This window comes from Jaminaea rosea (assembly GCF_003144245.1).
Source record: "Jaminaea rosea strain MCA 5214 unplaced genomic scaffold BDZ90scaffold_18, whole genome shotgun sequence".
Taxonomy (NCBI): domain Eukaryota; kingdom Fungi; phylum Basidiomycota; class Exobasidiomycetes; order Microstromatales; genus Jaminaea; species Jaminaea rosea.
In genome coordinates this window covers 331,260-348,399 of record NW_020289992.1, presented here as the reverse complement: position 1 = coordinate 348,399, position 17,140 = coordinate 331,260, and the positions used below count along the sequence as shown (strand labels likewise).

At 58.8% G+C, this 17,140-nt stretch overlaps 8 protein-coding genes across 8 annotated transcripts; 5 read left to right on the top strand and 3 right to left on the bottom strand.

Moving 5' to 3' along the window:
- Positions 1-32: 32 nt before the first annotated feature.
- Positions 33-1,263, bottom strand: BDZ90DRAFT_224284 (UbiE/COQ5 methyltransferase; the record flags this gene model as incomplete). Its single annotated transcript, XM_025504607.1, has 3 exons — positions 33-321; positions 402-918; positions 984-1,263. 3 exons carry the CDS (start codon positions 1,261-1,263, stop codon positions 33-35), a joined length of 1,086 nt encoding a protein of 361 aa, XP_025359434.1.
- A 204-nt stretch (positions 1,264-1,467) lies between these two features.
- Positions 1,468-5,467, top strand: BDZ90DRAFT_256535 (PGAP1-domain-containing protein). The gene is made up of 2 exons (XM_025507894.1): positions 1,468-1,987; positions 2,065-5,467. The coding sequence occupies exons 1-2, from the start codon at positions 1,508-1,510 to the stop codon at positions 5,422-5,424; spliced, it is 3,840 nt and encodes a 1,279-aa protein (XP_025359433.1). The 5' UTR covers positions 1,468-1,507; the 3' UTR covers positions 5,425-5,467.
- A 704-nt stretch (positions 5,468-6,171) lies between these two features.
- Positions 6,172-7,343, top strand: BDZ90DRAFT_209222 (Glutamyl/glutaminyl-tRNA synthetase; the record flags this gene model as incomplete). The annotated part of the gene is made up of 2 exons (XM_025504038.1): positions 6,172-6,726; positions 6,801-7,343. Coding segments are annotated over 2 exons (1,098 nt in total), but the record flags the coding sequence as incomplete, so codon positions are not given.
- A 685-nt stretch (positions 7,344-8,028) lies between these two features.
- Positions 8,029-9,792, bottom strand: BDZ90DRAFT_224379 (S-adenosyl-L-methionine-dependent methyltransferase; the record flags this gene model as incomplete). Its single annotated transcript, XM_025504614.1, has 4 exons — positions 8,029-8,592; positions 8,679-9,015; positions 9,102-9,661; positions 9,730-9,792. 4 exons carry the CDS (start codon positions 9,790-9,792, stop codon positions 8,029-8,031), a joined length of 1,524 nt encoding a protein of 507 aa, XP_025359431.1.
- A 639-nt stretch (positions 9,793-10,431) lies between these two features.
- BDZ90DRAFT_234764 (mitochondrial carrier) lies at positions 10,432-11,726 on the top strand. Its single transcript, XM_025507140.1, has one exon. The coding sequence runs from the start codon at positions 10,497-10,499 to the stop codon at positions 11,628-11,630; it is 1,134 nt and encodes a 377-aa protein (XP_025359430.1). The 5' UTR covers positions 10,432-10,496; the 3' UTR covers positions 11,631-11,726.
- A 245-nt stretch (positions 11,727-11,971) lies between these two features.
- On the bottom strand, positions 11,972-13,286 carry BDZ90DRAFT_263031 (hypothetical protein; the record flags this gene model as incomplete). Its single annotated transcript, XM_025508565.1, has 3 exons — positions 11,972-12,636; positions 12,713-12,881; positions 12,954-13,286. The coding sequence occupies 3 exons, from the start codon at positions 13,284-13,286 to the stop codon at positions 11,972-11,974; spliced, it is 1,167 nt and encodes a 388-aa protein (XP_025359429.1).
- A 1,376-nt stretch (positions 13,287-14,662) lies between these two features.
- Positions 14,663-16,056, top strand: BDZ90DRAFT_224442 (zincin; the record flags this gene model as incomplete). Its single annotated transcript, XM_025504616.1, has 4 exons — positions 14,663-15,230; positions 15,330-15,540; positions 15,625-15,873; positions 15,942-16,056. The coding sequence occupies 4 exons, from the start codon at positions 14,663-14,665 to the stop codon at positions 16,054-16,056; spliced, it is 1,143 nt and encodes a 380-aa protein (XP_025359428.1).
- A 221-nt stretch (positions 16,057-16,277) lies between these two features.
- On the top strand, positions 16,278-17,135 carry BDZ90DRAFT_244315 (hypothetical protein). Its single transcript, XM_025507461.1, has 3 exons — positions 16,278-16,672; positions 16,821-16,917; positions 17,002-17,135. The coding sequence occupies exons 1-3, from the start codon at positions 16,382-16,384 to the stop codon at positions 17,091-17,093; spliced, it is 480 nt and encodes a 159-aa protein (XP_025359427.1). The 5' UTR covers positions 16,278-16,381; the 3' UTR covers positions 17,094-17,135.
- Positions 17,136-17,140: the final 5 nt, after the last annotated feature.

Sequence of the window (17,140 nt, the reverse complement as noted above, 5' to 3'; positions counted from 1 at the left end):
GCGCTCGTTGGTGATCTTCTGTGCCCCATCTACTACAACTTCACCCCAACCCAAATAGACGCAATACCCCCACTGAGGTCCTCCCAATCCTTTCCGCCTGCCTTGGCCCAGTACTCCTGTCCTAGCCCTGCCTCTTCGATGATTTGCGATCCCTGGCCTACACCTGGTGTGCAGAAGCCGGCTTCGCGGATCATCTGCGCAAAGTCCGGCTGTGAGGGGAATCGCTCGATGCTCTCCACTAGGTATTGGTAGGAGGCACTGTCAGAGGCGAGAAGATGCCCGAGGGAGGGGAGGATGCGGAAGGAGTATTGACGGTAGAGCCTGGTGAAGGAGCAAAGGGTTCCAATCTGTCAGTGACAGTCCACCACAGTGTCTCTTTCCAGCTCGCCCACGCTACTCACTCTGCAAAGTAGGGATTCCCCACCTTGCCGAACTCAAGGCATCCAAAGACCCCACCGGGCTTCAAGACCCTATATGCTTCCTTGAGCACTTGGTCAATATGCGTGCAGTTCCTGATCCCAAAGGCAATCGTGTAGAGATCCACACTGCTATCCGGCACTGGCTCGCTCTTGAGCTCCGGGAGCTGCCTGTAGATGGCCTTCTTACTCGTCGGCGGAGGCACCACCATTCTTTCCCCTAGTCTCTCTGCATTTCCCAGCTGGAAACCCAGCTGATCCGTTCCCCAGTACATGCTCTCCCTCTTGCACCTCACCATCCCTTCACGCAACATGTCCGCATTGATGTCCAGCATGCTCACCCGCGTCTCCCGGTCTGCGTGGGCGGTACGCGCATGGTCCAGGATACGCAAGGCAATGTCTCCCGTCCCGCCTGCCACGTCTAGACAGTTGATCCCGCCACGAGGGTCGAGGACCGTTGAGACGAAATGGTTCTTCCACAGACGATGGATACCGAGGGACACTGTGCGAGCGAGACAAGGTAGTGAGCGCATGGGTGTATTATGCTGCAATCTTGTTCGTACTCACTCGCGTCATTCATGACATCGTAAGAAGACGAGACGGACGAGAAGACACCACCGACCATCGACTCTTTGAGGGCCTCGGGCACTGATTGGAAGCCAAAGTGCGTTTCCGGGTCATTGTTGCTGCTGCTGCTGCTGTTACCGCCCGATCTCGAGGAGGATGACGAGGGTCCCGGGGAGGACTCGCCAGTCGCGCCACCATTGCTATAACATCTTGCCGCCTGCAACGGGGACGGGGACAAGCGCAGCGAGCGGCCGAGCGAGGAGGCGCCCGTGCGGAGCATTGCAAGTGAGGTTGAACGACGAGAGGCGAGAACGTAGGAGGAAGTTAGCATCAAGAAGCGGAGGCGGCCGGCAGTCCGCCCCCTTCTCGCTTTCGCTCACACAATCTTGGTCCGCCTCGCTGACGTAAGCCGAGGGCTGAAGGGGCACGCACGGAAAGGGGACGCTCAGGCCAACGGAGCAAGATGCGCAGCTTTGGATCGATCCTTCGAACCATTCCGCAACGCAACACCGCAACGCAATGACATGCGAGGCTCATCGGGCGATACATACCTGCCCGTCGCCGCTGCAGACGACATGGACGCCATACCCAAGCCTCTTCCGGTCCAGCAACGACAGCGGGAAAGACGGCCCCTCTTCATAGCCCTCGTCCTATTTCTCCTCTCCCTTGTCCTCACCCTCGTCATCTCCCGCTCCTACTCCTCTCTCCCTACCGTACTCAACCTCCACCAAGAATGCCGCATGTCCCGCATGTACCCGTCTTATGTCCTTCATCAACCCTTCTCTCCTTCGGGACTCGGCCGCAAATATTCCCTCTACATGTATCGCGAAGATAATCCCTTCATTCCGGATCCCAAGTTGCACCAGAGGAGACGACCCGCTGTATTCGTGCCGGGGAATGCGGGAAGCTATGGACAGATTAGGAGCTTGGCGAGCTGGAGTCGGTTTGAGTGGGATATGCACGGGGTGTGGGAGACGGATTGGTGGACGATTGATTTCAATGAGGTGAGCAAGAGGAGTAGTGAGGAGTTGAAAACTGTGGCTGAGCTGACACGCCGCGCTCGTCTTCATCGTTGAGTCAGGACTTCTCGGCCCTCCATTCTGCCACGCTCGAGTCGCAAGCTATCTACCTTAACGAGGTGCTGAGGTACCTCGAGTCGTATTATCAGGATGAGGGGATGGACTCGATTCCTCTCCTCGCTCATTCTATGGGAGGAATAGTTGCGCGGCTGGCGACTCGACTTCCTACCGCTTCACCGTACATCAAGACCATCCTGACTCTCAGCACGCCCCATGCTGCTCCGCCTGCACCAATCGAGTCTGGCCTCGAGTCCATTTATTCTCTGATCAATACTCCCCACCCTCGAGACGGGGACACACTTCTCATCTCCCTCTCTGGCGGTCTCCTCGACACCCAACTCCCTTCCGAGCTAGCCGTCCTCCCCTATCACTTCACCTCTGCCAGCAACATGTCCGTCCTGCAAGGTTTCACGGCCGACCTGCCGGGGCTGTGGAGCTCTGTCGATCATCTGGCGATGATGTGGTGTGATCAGTTGAGAAGGAGGTTGAGCTGGACGATGGGTAATGAGGTGCAGCTTGCGCAAAAGGACAAACAGGCGGGGAGGGTGGAGATGAGGAAGAAGACGTGGGCGAGAGCGCTGGGGCTTAGAGGGGTAGGGCGACCTAGTCTAGGGGAATTGATCAAGGGAGCGCCGATCATTGAGATCGAGAGGGGCGAGCAGGTGCACGACTTCCCTCTGCAACAGGGACACGAGGAGTTCCAGCTACTCACGGACCTCGCCTTGGGAAAGGACTACACCGTTGCACCAGCCCCAGTGGAACATCAGACGGAGTTGCACGTCTTTGCCTGCGTGGACATCAAGGACAGCGACAAGGCGGGCTGTCGTCCCCTCCCACCCTGGAGCTTCGACATAGTCCCAACCAAGTCTGCTGGCAACTTTTTCCCCATGGCGGAAGCACTTTATGACCAGCCAGGGAATGCTGCGCGTCTCTTGCGTCTACGGGCGGAGGAGATGGGCGAATACACGAGCATCAAGGTCGTGCGACCCGCGGGCAAGCAGATGGGCTTCTGGCGCGCGGCATGGGTACGCCCGAAAGACCAAAGCGCTGCTCCGCCGCTGGTGCAAAGCTACGACCTTTCCCCTTCGTCCTCAGGCTCGCATTCCACCCTCTTCGTCTACGACGTTACCTTGTCCTCTACCTGCACGCCAAATCCAGCATTCGCGCCCTTCGCCCACTTCTACTCTTTGCGCTCAGGCGACGGAAGATGGATGCCCGCCGACCCCGCTCAGACGCAGAGCCTGCACATGCACTTCGCCGACGATGGGGACCAGCCTATGAAGTTGGACATCTACTCGGATGGGTGTCGCTTCACCAATGTCACACTGCAACCGCGCTGGTCGGCTAGTGTAGGCTTGTGGGTCTCGAGATTCAGATGGGCAGCGTACGCGTGGTGCTTTGCGCCCTTCGCCCTGGTCCTCATCCTTGCCCATGCTCGGCCAGAGAAGGCGAAGAGCCCCTCCGACTTGGCCTCATTAAGCATGCAATCCCTTGCTGTTCTGTACGGCTGCGCGGCGCTTGTCGCGCTCATCGCCCCAGAGCGACTGCTCGGCGTGCGAAACAATGTCCGCCTCACCGTGCTGGCAAGTAGCGCCCTCCTCATTCTCACCTTTGGCATCCTCACCGCCCTGATTCTCATCATCGGCGGAGCAAGCTGGCTAGTCACGCGACTCCCCTTCGGGCAGCGGCTAGTCTTCCCCTCCTCCTCTGGCAACTCCAAGACTGCGATGACGGCGCGAAGAAGCACGCTGGTGGGAATAGGGCTCCTCTGCATCGCCATCAAGCTCGCCCTTCCCTACCAGTTTGTCTTCCTCGCATGCACCCTCGTACAGATCATCAATGTCGTCCGCTCCGCACGCTCAGCTGCCACGGCCACCAGCAAGGATGGTCACTCTCACACTCGCTTCGTGCAGCAAGTCACCCTTCTCCTCCACCTCCTCTTGCTCTTGCCGCTCAAGGCGGCCACCCTCCTCGTATTCGCTCGCAACTTCCTCGCTGGGTATTTCACGCCCTCCTTTCCCGGGGGTGCGGGGCTGCAGTTTGGGGAAGACCACGATCTGTGGCGCATACTGCCTGTGCTGGGCGTAGTGCAAATTGCTGCGACGGGAAGAAAGTTTGAGCTTGGAGGGATTGGCGATTCTGGGGCGAGGATGGGTAGATTGGCCTATGCGCTGGGAAGGTACGCCGTACCGGGGTCGTTCGCCTGGCTCGCAGGCAGCGTCCTGCTCCGAGGAGCGCGCAGGCCGTACGTCTGCTACGATGCTAGCATGCTCTGCTTTACCGCTGTTCTTGCCGCGCACTACGCCGCGAGGTTTGCTCAGCAAAAGCAGGGCTCGAGTGCGGGTAGCAGCACTGCGAATGGGATACCGATGGAGCTGGGCCGAACGCAGAGAGCTAGGAGGATGAGGGAGGAGGAAGAGAGGGAGGAGGTAGAGCGCAAGTTGTTGCGAGGCGATAGAGAGGAGCAGGTGATCATGCCCTTTGAGGTGCCGGATGGGATTGATGACGACGGCGAGGACGAGGCAAAGAAGGAGAAGGCGACGGCCGAGCCCTCAGAGGGGACACATGCCGGGTCTACTCCAGCGGCGTTCGCTTCAGAGAATGATGTGCGGTCAGAGCAAGACAGCCCAGCACTTGCGGCCCCTGCCCACCCCCGCTCTCACCTGGACGAGCTCCTTCTCCTCTACCTGACAAAAATCGACGCCTACCAACGCCTCCAGACCCAGCTCACCACACACCTCACCACGGGCTTCCTCGCGCTCAGCAAAGGGCGGATGAGCAGCACGACTAGCGTGACGCGGTGGGAGGAGCAAGTCAGGGGGCTAATAGACGGGCAGAGGAGGGCGGAGACTGTCGTTGACGTTGAGGGAAGGCTACAGGCGAGGGAAGCGAGAGGTTGGGAGGCGGAGGATGAGGGTCAGGAGGTGGTGGAGCAGCTTGCGGGAGAGAAGAAGGGAGGCGAGGAGAAGCAGGGATTGAGACAAAGGCGCAAAGGCAGGGCGACTACTACGAGGACTGCCGAGCCTGGCGTGGTAGAGGATGAGAAGACGGGCAAGCTGGGCAAGGACGACGACGACGACGACGACGAGACGCGCTCATCCAAGTCGCGTCCCGCTCCCCTCTCCTCGCTACATCGCTTTGCCTCCCTACCCTCACCGAGTGTACGACGCGCCGCCACCAGCTTTGGAGAGGCGCTGCGCGTCGTTGCGGCTGAGGAAGCGAAGAAGAAGCAGAATGGGCAGGGGGAAGCAGAGAGCGCAGCCGTAAGAGCAGGCTTGGCGACCTTGGTGAGGGAGATGCTCGAGGTGGAGGGTAAGATACGCAGGGAGAGGGAAAGGTTGAAGACGAGTAGTGAAGAATGATAGAGTTGGAGATTGTGAAATACCAACGGACACGCTTGCACATTTGTCTCATTGGACCTCTCTTTGAAGTGTGAAGCTGTGTCTCGACGTGCCCCTCTTCTCATCTTATCCACGCTCTTCTGTTCCATGCGTATCGGCTTGCGGTGTATATATTCGCACATCTCTTCGCGCCGCCCCCTCAAACCAGCCTTTGCGCCTTTTGCCAAGCGGTCTCCGGAAGCTCTGTTGGTCGAGCATCGTACTTATGCTTCGCACGCGGGCGCACTAAGCCATGCAGCGTTCATGCTGAGATCGGCATGGCCGAATTTACATACGGGGGTCGGGGGTTCGACTCCCCCTCGGAGAATGTGTCCATAGCAGCGCGGGAGGACAACTTTTGAGGTAAGTCAGATCAGAGAGATAGTGGTAGCGATGCGGATCAGAGATGGTGGTGGGACGACGGGAGACGGGTAGATTGCGAGCGAGACGCTCGTGGACGTTTCCTTTTTGCTCAAGTCGATGTTTGGGGTTGTTCTTTGCACCGGCTGGCTGGTGCTGGCTTTGTCGTTGTTTGTTGTTAGTTGTCATTGTCTTCGCTCGCTCGCGCCGCCCGTCTTGTGGAGCTGCAAAGCCCTTTCCGTCATCGAGACTTCTTGCTTTCCTTCGTGCCGCTTTATAATCTCGTCACGCTCGCTCATGTCCTTCCCAGCTTGCCTCGCACGGCCACGTCTCTCACGCTTCGTCGCCGGTTCACGACGTTGCTTGCTCACCACCACCGCGAACCACGCATCAGCATCAGCATCATCCCCAACGCTCTCCTCGTCTGCAACGCCAATCGCCCCGCGGCTCCGCTTCGCCCCCTCACCCACAGGCCACCTGCACCTCGGTGGACTCCGTACTGCCCTCTTCAATCACCTCTTCGCACGGCGCTACAATGGCTCCTGGATACTCCGCATAGAGGATACGGACCAGTCTCGCTTGGTCCCTGGTGCGACGGATGCGTTGCAGGAGGTCTTGGAGTGGTGTGGGTTGGATTGGGACGAAGGACCCGGACGCACAGGTGGAAGCTGTGGGCCGTGGATTCAGAGTGAGAGGCTAGAAATCCATAGACAGTACGCTGAAAAGCTTATTGCGACGGGAAAGGCATATCGAGATTTCAGGACCGAAGGATTCGCCGACTCGGCTGGGAGTGATGCTGCTGGACCTAGTAGGCAGAGAGGAAGGGGGCCACGCATCGTTGCAGCAGACGACTACGTGCCGCCAGATGAAGATGAAGCTCGAGCGCTGATACGAGACGGGCGCAGCTTTGTTGTACGATTCAAGGTGAGCAAGCAGATGCGACACCTTCTCTACCCCTCGTCCACAGGCTGACGTTCCCACTTCTCGCGCGCATATAGATGCCGTCCGCACCTTTGACGCACAGCGACCTGGTCTACGGTCCTCTCAACTTCCCAGCCGACGTGGGTGCAAGTGATCCGATCCTCCTCAAATCCGACGGTTGGCCAACATACCACCTCGCAAACGTGGTCGACGACCATCTCATGGGTGTAACGCACGTCCTACGCGGAGAAGAGTGGCTTCCCTCTGTGCCCAAGCATCTGGCCCTGTACGAGGCCCTCGGACTCGCCCCGCCCGTTTTCGCGCACCTACCCTTGCTTGTGAACAAGGACGGCTCCAAGCTCTCCAAACGCAGTGGGGACGTGCACGTCGCCGCCTACCGTGCTGCGGGTTGGGAGCCCGAAGCCCTAGTCAACTGGGTCGCCCTTCTCGGGTACAACCACCATGGGCAAGGACCGGCGCGCTTAGAGGGGAACAGGAACGAGGATGGCGAGGTGCTCAGCATGCAAGATCTCATAGCCTCCTTCGACCCCAAGCGGATATCGCACAGTCGCGCCACACCCGATGCCGGGAAGTTGGCCTTTCTCAACAGGAGACACCTCTTCGCTCCTGCGGCTCAGAAGGCTAGGAGCGACTTGGTGCCGCGTTTGCGGGAGATATTGGAGAAGCAGGATGGAGGGGCGAGGTGGAGTGACGAGTACCTGGCAAAAGTGCTGAATATCGTATCCGAGCGGGCCGAGAAGTTGTGCGAGGTGCCGGCAGAGGCTGACTATCTGCTCATTGCGGACGATGCACTGCCGAAATGGCCTGCAAGTTTCGAGGAGCGCGACGTCGCTGTGTTGCGTACCGCTCACGAAGCTCTCGCCATGCTCCCATCTTCTTCATGGCAGGCAGCATCACTGCAAGGTGCTCTGGATGCCACGGCGGCTCACGCTCCCTCGCGCAAGGTCGCTCTAAGGGCTACGCGTGTTGCTCTGACGGGGCGTAAGGCTGGGCCTACGCTTGTGGACATCATGGAGGTCATGGGCAGGGAGAGGACGCTCAGTAGATTGGATGCGGCCTTAGCGCGAGGCGGGGCAAAGGGTGACGCAGCCAGGTGAAGAGACGAGGCCTTTCTAATTTGCATTTGTAATACCACCATTCAATTCCGATGGCAGCTCTTGTTGCGATGCGCTACCGTCGTTGCGGATCCATTGAAATGAGATCGTGCTGCTCCTCTCATCGCTTTCTTCTTCTCCCTCTTCCCCTCGCGACCTAGCCTTCCTTCATCACCACACGGCACGCACCCTACTTGCCCATCTCCGTCTGCCCATCCCTCCAAACGCTCCTGACCTCCCTCGCCGGCTTCGGGTGAATGTTTCCATGACCGAAAACACTCTCAACGCGGTGTGTCGCGTTCAAGTTCTTGTGCAGCGCAATCTGGAAGACGGAGCTTCCTCCCTCCCTGGCAATAATCGTCGACGAAGCAAGGAAGTAGACCCAAATCCTCCATAGCCTGTCCCCGTACTTTGCGCGTACCTTGTCCTCATTGCTGTACCAGTTCTCCAACCACCTGTGAATCGTGGCGCTGTAGTGCACTCCAAGGACATCGCAGGAGCGCACCTCGAAACCCGCCTTCTCGAGCTGGGTGATGACCCAGCCCACGTGTAGCGAGGCGTCTGCACCGCGGAAGATGTACTTGTTCATGAAGAGGCCCCAAATGAGGTCCCAGTATTGCCACTGGGGGCGCAGACCGGCGACTTGGAAGAGGAAGACTCCCTCGTCCGAAAGGCGAGAGTAGACGTCGCGGAGGAACTTGGAGTAGTGGCGGATACCGACGTGTTCGGCCATTTCGAGGGAGACGATCTTGTCCTGTGTAGCGAGGAGGACAAGTGGGGAGGCGGGAAAGGGCGAGGTCAGCGATAGGTGAGAAAGGCGCGAAGCCGCGTCGTACCCACGTAGTAGCCGGCTTCCACAGGGATATCACGGTAGTCCATGCAGAGAATCCTCGCCTTCTTCTCATCAATGCCGTTCTTCCGGATCCTCTCGTTGCCGAACCTGGTCTGCTCCCTAGCCAAAGTCACACCCGTCGCATCACACCCAAAGTTCTTTGCTGCGAAGGCGGTCAGTGTTCCCCACCCGCAGCCGATGTCGAGGAGCTTGTCTGTGGGTTGAAGGTTGAGCTTGGAGCAGACGAGGGCGAGCTTGTTGTCTTGGAGCTCTTCGAGGGTCTCTTTGCGGGTGGGGTCAGAGATGACGCCCGAGGTGTAGATCATTTGCGGGCCGAGGAACCATCTGCGTGCGAGCCAGAGCAGCAAGAGAGTGTTAGTAATGTCACTGTCGCAACTTCGCTCTCCCTCGCATGGGGCGCATCTACGCACTCGTAGAAATCATTCCCTCGGTCGTAGTGGTCGCGCACCTGCTCCTCGTCCTGTCGCGCCGAGTGGCTCAACACATCTGGCACGAGAGTAGTGAGGACAAACTTGAAGAGCTCGGGCGTGAAGACCATATCGGCCCAGTCCATCCTATACTCGAGCACCTCAAGCATCTTAGCATCCCCGCCAACAATGTCGATCTTCTTGTCAAAGTAGGCCTCCGAAAATACGTTCATTGGGATCTTCTTTCCGGGCTTGTCGGCATACTCGCGCTTAAGCTGAGGGTCGTTGAAGACGAGGTAGTCGGTAATGGGTCGTCCGGGCATGGTCACGCGTGTGTTCTTGCGGGAACCGATGCGCGACATGACGTACCAGTAGGTGACTGCTACGGGCGTACCGAGGAGTGCGGCCAAGGTGAAGTAGAGCCACCATGGTACCCAAGAGGACTTGAAGAAGGGGACGATGCGGGTGAGGACGGCGGGTGCAAGGAGGACGAGGATTGCGAGGTGCAGGTTTGAGAATTGGCCGGAGCCTTCCGCTGGGAGGAGAGCGTTTGCGATCGAGGGCTGCGAGCGGGGTCAGAGGAGGGGGATTTAGCATGGCATAAGGGGCAGGAGGAGGAGAAGATACCCACGTAGTTGGTCAATCGAACCTTCTTGCTGTCCGCAGGGCCAGGAGCAAAGCCCCCATTGGCCATCTTGTTGATAATGTCCTTTGCTGGACCCTCGAGACCCGTAGGGGCAATGTTAACGGGCTCGCCCGCGGTCGAGGTGGGCTTCCCCGTTGCTGCGGCGGCAGCGGTAGGAGGGGCCGCGGGAGCGCTCGCAGCACCGAGGCCAGTAGCGGCAGCTAGAGGAGCGGCGGTAGTCGAGGGAGCAGCGGCAGCGGCAGCATTGGATGCGTTTGCGTTTGCGTTTGAGACGGGAGCGGTGCCAGCTGGAATGTTGTCGAGGCCGCCATCAGAGGTGGCAGCCTTGGCAGCAAGGAAGTCGCTGAGACCCTCGATACCTGGCGTTTGACCGTCCATCTTCGTCGTCGAAGCGGATGAAGAAGAAGGGGAAGAAGTGACAAGTCAAAGATTAGCATCGGCCGTGCGCTGGCCTGACCACTCTCGAATCCCGCCCTTGCGTCTTCGCCTCGTCGTGTTCTTCTCGCTCAACTCGACACGACACGAGCCGCGAGCCGCGAGCTGAGAGCCGCTGCCAGATGGACCCGCGCCGGACCCTCACTTGCCGGCCCTGAGAGAGGCCTTAGTCAGCAAACCACCGGGCGAAGCTCAGTCCGATGGTGGATCGACGGGACGCACAGACCCGAGATTTTGCTGCGTTGATAAGTTCTCCTCATTACCATTCGTTCGCCCGCACACCACTGTCGCTTCTCGTTGCGGCTGCCAACACTTCCATGGCAGCACAGGCGAGGCTTTCGCAGCCTTCGCCATCGTCTTCGTCTTCGTCCTCCTCATCCTCGATCTCACAGATAAATCCTGCCGCGCAGCCCCTCCGTCCCCCACCCTACGCCACCCTCCTCTCCGGCGCCCTCTCCGGCCTGACGTCTTGCGTCCTACTTCAGCCGCTCGACTTGCTCAAGACGCGCCTGCAGCAGGCACACGGCTCCCATGCTCCCTTTGGCGGCAAGACTCGGCGGCTACTACGGACGATAGAAGGCGTGGTGGAGAAAGATGGAGTCAAGGGACTCTGGAGAGGCACAGTGCCTACGATCCTGCGCAATGTGCCGGGGGTGGCAGCATACTTCTATTCGGTGACCGAGCTGAGAAGAGCGCTAGGGAGCAGGCCGGTTGCCTATCTATCTACAGCCAATGCGGCTTCATCCTCATCCTCATCCTCATCGGCTGCGACCCCAACCTCAACTGGCAATCTCCTCGCAGGCGCAACGGCGCGTGTCGTGGTGGGATTCATCCTTTGTCCAATCACCGTAGTAAAGGCACGCTTTGAGTCTTCCAACTTTGCACCCTCTGAGAACAGGACGTTGGCCCTCTCTCTGCGCTCCATCTACGCCGAAGGTGGGGTCAAGGGCTTGTTCAGAGGCTTCTCGGCAACAGCATTACGCGATGCGCCATACGCTGGGTTGTACCTCATGTTCTACGAGGCGCTCAAGGTGGGGCTGGCACCGGCGCTAGGTGAGGCAGGGGAAGAGGGAGATGCGAAGGCAGAAACGACCCAAAGTCGTATGGTCGCGGGGTTGTGCGCGGGGACGCTCGCTACTTTTGCTACGCACCCGTTTGATATCATCAAGACGAGAGTGCAGACGCAGCGAGTTAGGCAAGAAGGGGCGGAAGGGGCTTCAGCAGCCCTCCTCGGTATACGAGCTGTGCTGACTGGTGCAGGAGCATCGACGGGAGGCGCGCGCCCGCCGCTCTCCTCCCTCTTCTTCGACGGGCTGGGTTTGCGATGCGCACGCAAGGCTCTGAGCAGCGCCATTGGGTGGGGCATCTTTGAAGGTGGAAGGGATCTGTGGGTTAAGAGGGAACGGCAGAGGTTGGCGAGGGAGAGTGGGAATGTCATTGTTGAGAGATGACGGAGGGCCTTTGGCGTATTGAGACGCAAAGGGGCAAAGGCAAAGAAGGCGGACACCGAAGATATGTCATTCGAATAATCGCATAGAGGATGACTGCTAAGATTGCCTGCGAGCTGCTGCCGTCTTGGGCTAGTCGCATACATGTGAAGAAGAGTGTGTGACAACAGAGTGGCTTGAAGCTGGTCGAGTGAAGCGAATAGTGCCATCGAGGCGCAGTTGTCGGCGGGAGGGAGGTGTGGGGCTGCCTTGTCGCTGGCTCTAGCGGTAGTAGTGGGTCCGATTGATTTTGAGGCTCTGGTGCTATTCCGAACGGCTGAGAGTACTGTAGGCCCCGCCCACACTCAGACATCACGGTGCGCCTCGCGGTAGCCCCCGGCCTTTCCCTTGCGTCCCTCATGCATTTGAATCTCATTGATCAGCACCTCGACGTCCATATCGAGGTCACAGTACGCCTCGCTGAGGCGACGGCGGCGCTCAAAGTGTTCAGCGCTGTCTTTGCTTCGAGCGGTGCGCTGCATGGCCGTGGGCATGGTGTAGTGTTGCTCCTGGAATTGTTGCTGGGGCTGAGCGTGGGGCAGAGTCTCTCGACGGGGAGGCGGTCGTCGAGGACGTGGAGGCGGGAATGTTCCTACTGTTGATGCGGTGGCTACTGCCGCGAGGGGAGGTGACGAGAGATGATGAGCCATAGCGATGCCGAGCGTCGCTCCTGCCATGACCTCACGGCTGCGAGCAAGACGCTCAAGTCCAGTGTTGACCGGCATGGGCGGTGAGATGGGCAGGCCTTTGAACTTGACAGGCGTCTCTTGTATCTCTGCCATTTGAAAGAAGTTCGTGCGCGTCAGGGCGACCTTGATTGGCTCGCGGGTGCGTCCACGTCCCACGTTGACGATGGGAATGAGGGACTCGGGGCTGGCGCTCTTGCTCTTTGGCGTAGTGGCGGCAGCGACAGCGGCCGCAGCGGCTGCGGCCTCGTGCTCCTGAATCATGTTACTGGGGGACAGCTCACCTGCGAAGAGCGATGAGTCAAGAAGGTGTCAGCATACATGCTGTTGATCAGGTGCTCACCCAGCCGTGATGCTCACTTTCCCATTTCGTGAGATCGACGGCATTCAAGGTCTTCTTGATCCTGGCCAGCGCCCGAGTCTTGGGCTTGGACATCAACGTCATGGGAACAACTGTGGACTTGTCGACGATGTTGATCTCGACCTTCGGTGTAGGGGCAATCTGGATCTTGGGCTTCTCAGGTTGATGCTGGCCAGGAGCGGGCTGCAGAGTCGGTCAGCATCGCAGTTGAGCAGACGTTCTTACTCTTGCTGCCCTCACCTTCTCTACTGCGAGTGGTCGGCTCGATGAGATGAGTTCAAAGGAGGCAGCCTTGACTAGAGGTCGAGGAGGAAGGCCGGTCGGAGCTCCGGCCTTGCGGTCGCGTTCACGCTCTCGCTCTTGCTCTCCAGCGCGCTGCTTGTTGAAGTGGACGGGGGAGCTGCTACGAGTCTGATTTGGCGTATGAATAGGGCTGGACTTGTCGACTTGGTTTTGGGAGCTCTTCTTGACGACGCGAAGCGGGCGACAGGGAGGTGCCGTGTGGCTACGAGAATAAGGGTGCTGAACGAAGGTGGGAGTCTTTGCTCGGAGGATTGTCGTCGTTGTCGCCATGGAGTGCGGCGTGCGTCCGCACTGTAGCGTAAACGATGATCGTCGCGACCTGGAGATGGGAGGTGTGGAAAGTAAAATGAAGAAGAGATGACGAGTCGTGGAGGGCAAGACGAGCTTGAATGAGTGATTCGAGCAGCCAGTGGCGGCGCCAACGTGACGACGCCAAAAGCACGACAACATCGAGCGCGCGGCGAGAAGCCACTTTGTGTGGACTGACAAGAGGCGGCGATGAGCCCGCCAGGCAATTAACTGCCACGCACCGCTACGCCGCCGACGCCTTGCCAGCATCCGCACTCTCGAAGCCAATGACCGTCCGCCCATCGCCCCGCGGCCGAGTCATCCTAGCCCATCCAAGTGACTGCAAAGAGGCAGCGGCAGCCGCACAGCACCCCGCGGTCGTCGAGTTCCATTTACGAGACACGAGCTGGGTGCGGGCTTGCAATCGATCAGGACGTGGATGCTTGCAGCAACCCGCTGCTGTGGATTCATCTTGTGTTTGCGGCAGCGTTTGAAGTTGTCCTCGCTGCTAATCGTTCGTGGTAGCAACGGCGTGGCCCTCACCTCGCAAGAGGGGATCAGGTCAGCCCCGGCGCCAAGCTCCGGCAAATCTCGCAACTTAAGCGGACGGCGACGATGCCGTCGATTCGATTGAGCGCAGCTCAGCCTAGCCTAGCCTACCTCTTCTCCATCGTAGCTATTCGCCCATCGCTGCCACCCCGCTGCCTCCTTGTTGCTCATCCTCTCAAGCAGATCTCGCTTGCAGATGCAGTCCAACACGAGCAAGCAGGCGTCCGTCCAGCTTTTTGGACCCTTGAGCGTTGCGTCGAGTTCGCGGCAGAACACTCGCCGTGCGGGCGGCGGCTCAGTCGAGTCGAGTTGAGCTGGGCGGCAGCAGCGGCTCGCGTCTTTCTCCTCGACGCGAGGAATGACATTTGCTACTCATCGGTCGGCCGATCCATCTTGGCAAGCAAAGTCGTCGACTCTCATTGAGCACGACGAAGATGGCGGCCAAGAACTCGCCCGACACACACGCACACGCAATGAAAGGCTTCATGACTCTCGCGCTCACATCTTGTCTTTCTTCCCATCCCTCCCATCCTACCCTTGCCCCCTTGCTATCCACCCCGGTTCGCTGGTCGAACATCGCTCCTATAATCCACTCTCCCTCCGCTACCTCTTCACCACCTTCTCGCGCTCTGGCAGCACCCGTATTTCCCTCGACCATTGCTTCATCCTGATACTCACGTAAGACAAACGCCATCCTCATCCTTGCCCACCTGCCCGCCATGAAGTTTCTCGCCCTGTCCCTCTCCTCGTCCATTCTCCTAGCTTCGTACGCCGCTTCAGCTCATGGCGCTCCGATGCAGCAGCGACCGATGGTTCTCTACCCCGGCGAGGTCTCTGCACTCTCATCATCCTCCGTACAGTCGCAATCGTCGCTCAGTAGCAGCTCCTCCTCGCAAGCCGTCGCCGCAAGCAAGGCAACTTGCTCGAGTAAGGATGCCAAGAAGCCCAAGAACACGCAAGTCGCCGCCAGTTCGCCCGACGAGGATGGAGAATCGCGAGTCATCGAGGTCGTCGTAGTTGTAGTGGACGAGAACACCACCTCGACGGTGGGCACCATCTCCCCTCCGACGTCCACCCCCTCCTCAGCCTCCTCTGCTGCCTCGACAGCAAATCCCGCTGTATCCTCGTCAGAATCGACCAAGGACCGCTGCGCCGTGCAATACAAGGTGAATGACGCCCTCGAGGCCAAGAACCGCGCCCTCATTCGAGGCCATCAGCGCAAGCTGCAAAGTCTCAAGGGCGCGGCGTCACACATCAAGGTCGCCGCACAGACGCCTGTCGAGGTGCCCGTGTACTTCAATGTCATCAACGATGATGGGAAGGGGGACGTCAGCGACGCCATGATTGCAAAGCAGCTCCAGGTCATCAATCAGGACTGTGAGCAGCAAAGATAGCAGCACGCGGTCGAGTAGCGAGCATCAAGCTAACCAACGCCATCGACCTCTGATTCCCTCAACTTACCCCTCCCTTACGCAGATTCTCCCTGGGGCTTCGAATTCAAGCTAGCCAACACAAGCCGCGTAAGCAACGCCGATTGGTACCAGAACGCGGGCGCGGACAGTGAGCTCGGCGATGAGATGAAGACGTCACTTCGTCAAGGCGGTGCCAACGCCCTCAATCTCTACACGCTCGATTTCGGTGACGGGACGTTGGGCTACTCGACCTTCCCATGGGACTACCAGAACGAGTGAGCGCACGTTCGCCACACTGGCTCAAGTGACCGTTGTTTACTATCCCCTGACTACCATTGTGCCTTCCCACCTTCACGCAGCCCTGGCGTCGATGGCGTCGTCTTCCAATACAACACCCTCCCTGGCGGCTCGCTCAAGAACTACAATGGCGGCCGCACCCTGACTCATGAGGTCGGGCACTGGCTCGGTCTCCTCCACACCTTTCAAGGAGGTTGCGCTTCTCCAGGAGACTACGTAGACGACACTGCGCCGCAGAAGAGCCCTACCAACGGCTGTCCATCCTCGCGTGACTCGTGCTCAGGCGATAATCTCCCGGATCCTATCCACAAGTGAGCATGTCGCCTGATCGAGCAGGCTGGTATGAAGTGCAGCAGCTCACCCACCGCTTCACCCACAGCTACATGGACTACTCGTACGACTCGTGCATGGACTACTTCTCTGACGGGCAGGGAGCGAGGATGCAGGCCCTGTCGGGGCAGTATCGCTTCAAGTCGTCATCGTCATCATCGTGATCTTAGAAGGAACAGCAACCAAGCAAGAGGAGCGCATTATACTCGATATTCATTCCACACTCTTTGTCTCACCCCTCGAACAATCCATTGCATTGTCTTGACTTGAGGATCGTGGAGGGGGCGGTGAGCGTAAGTGAATGGGTAGAGTTGATGCGGCCTCCACCTCCCCGTTGATTGAAGAGCGGCCAAATGCCGGGCCCAATGACGTGCAGCTTCCAATCCATCCCTCCGTCGCGTCCTTCTTGTCCTCACTGCGCTCTCTCTCTCTACCACTCATATCAGACAAGTCACCTCCCCTTTTTACCTGCCTATCATCACCACCATCATGGACTCCCTCCAATCCACACTCGTCTCCCTCACAGGGCTGCGCAACATCTCCCTCCTCGTCGTTCCCGCTCTCTGGGTCAACAGCATCGCAGCCCACTTCTACGCCGTCTCTCTCACGCGGGGTCGATTCACCAACTCGTCTCCACGAGACTACCTGAGCAGCATCCAGAAGAAGGAGAAGAAGACGTCTACGGATCTGAAGTTCATTAGGGCCGAAGCGGCGCAACAGAATGGGTTTGAGAACTTGCCCTTCGCTGCAGCCGCTTTTGTAGCGGGCATTGTTGCCAAGGTGAGTCGACACGAGGCGGCGGCGGAAAAGAGCATGCTACTGCTACTGCTCATCGCTATGACCAGGAGAGGGCTGCTATCTGCACACCCGCTGAGCATCGCTGACCAGCATCCACTTGTCCTATCCCTTTTTCCTCCCACTGTCACAGCTTCCGGTCGCAGAGCTTAATTCATGGGCTCTCCTCTACTTGATCTCGCGAGTAGTCTACAACCTCCTCTACATCAACACGACGTCTGAGTCGCTATGTGAGTGCTTGAACCCGTCAGCGATCATGCACGTACGCCAATGACAGCGCTAATACTCTAATTCCTATCGCCTCCCACTCGCAGCCAACGCCCGCTCAGTCGTCTTCGTTGGCGGAATCGGCATACTGTTCAAGATCTTCATCTCGTCTGCTATCGCTTTGAACAAGCTGGCTTAAGGGGAAGGGCAGCAGAGAAGGAGGAGGTTACGGAGAAGGAGGCGAAA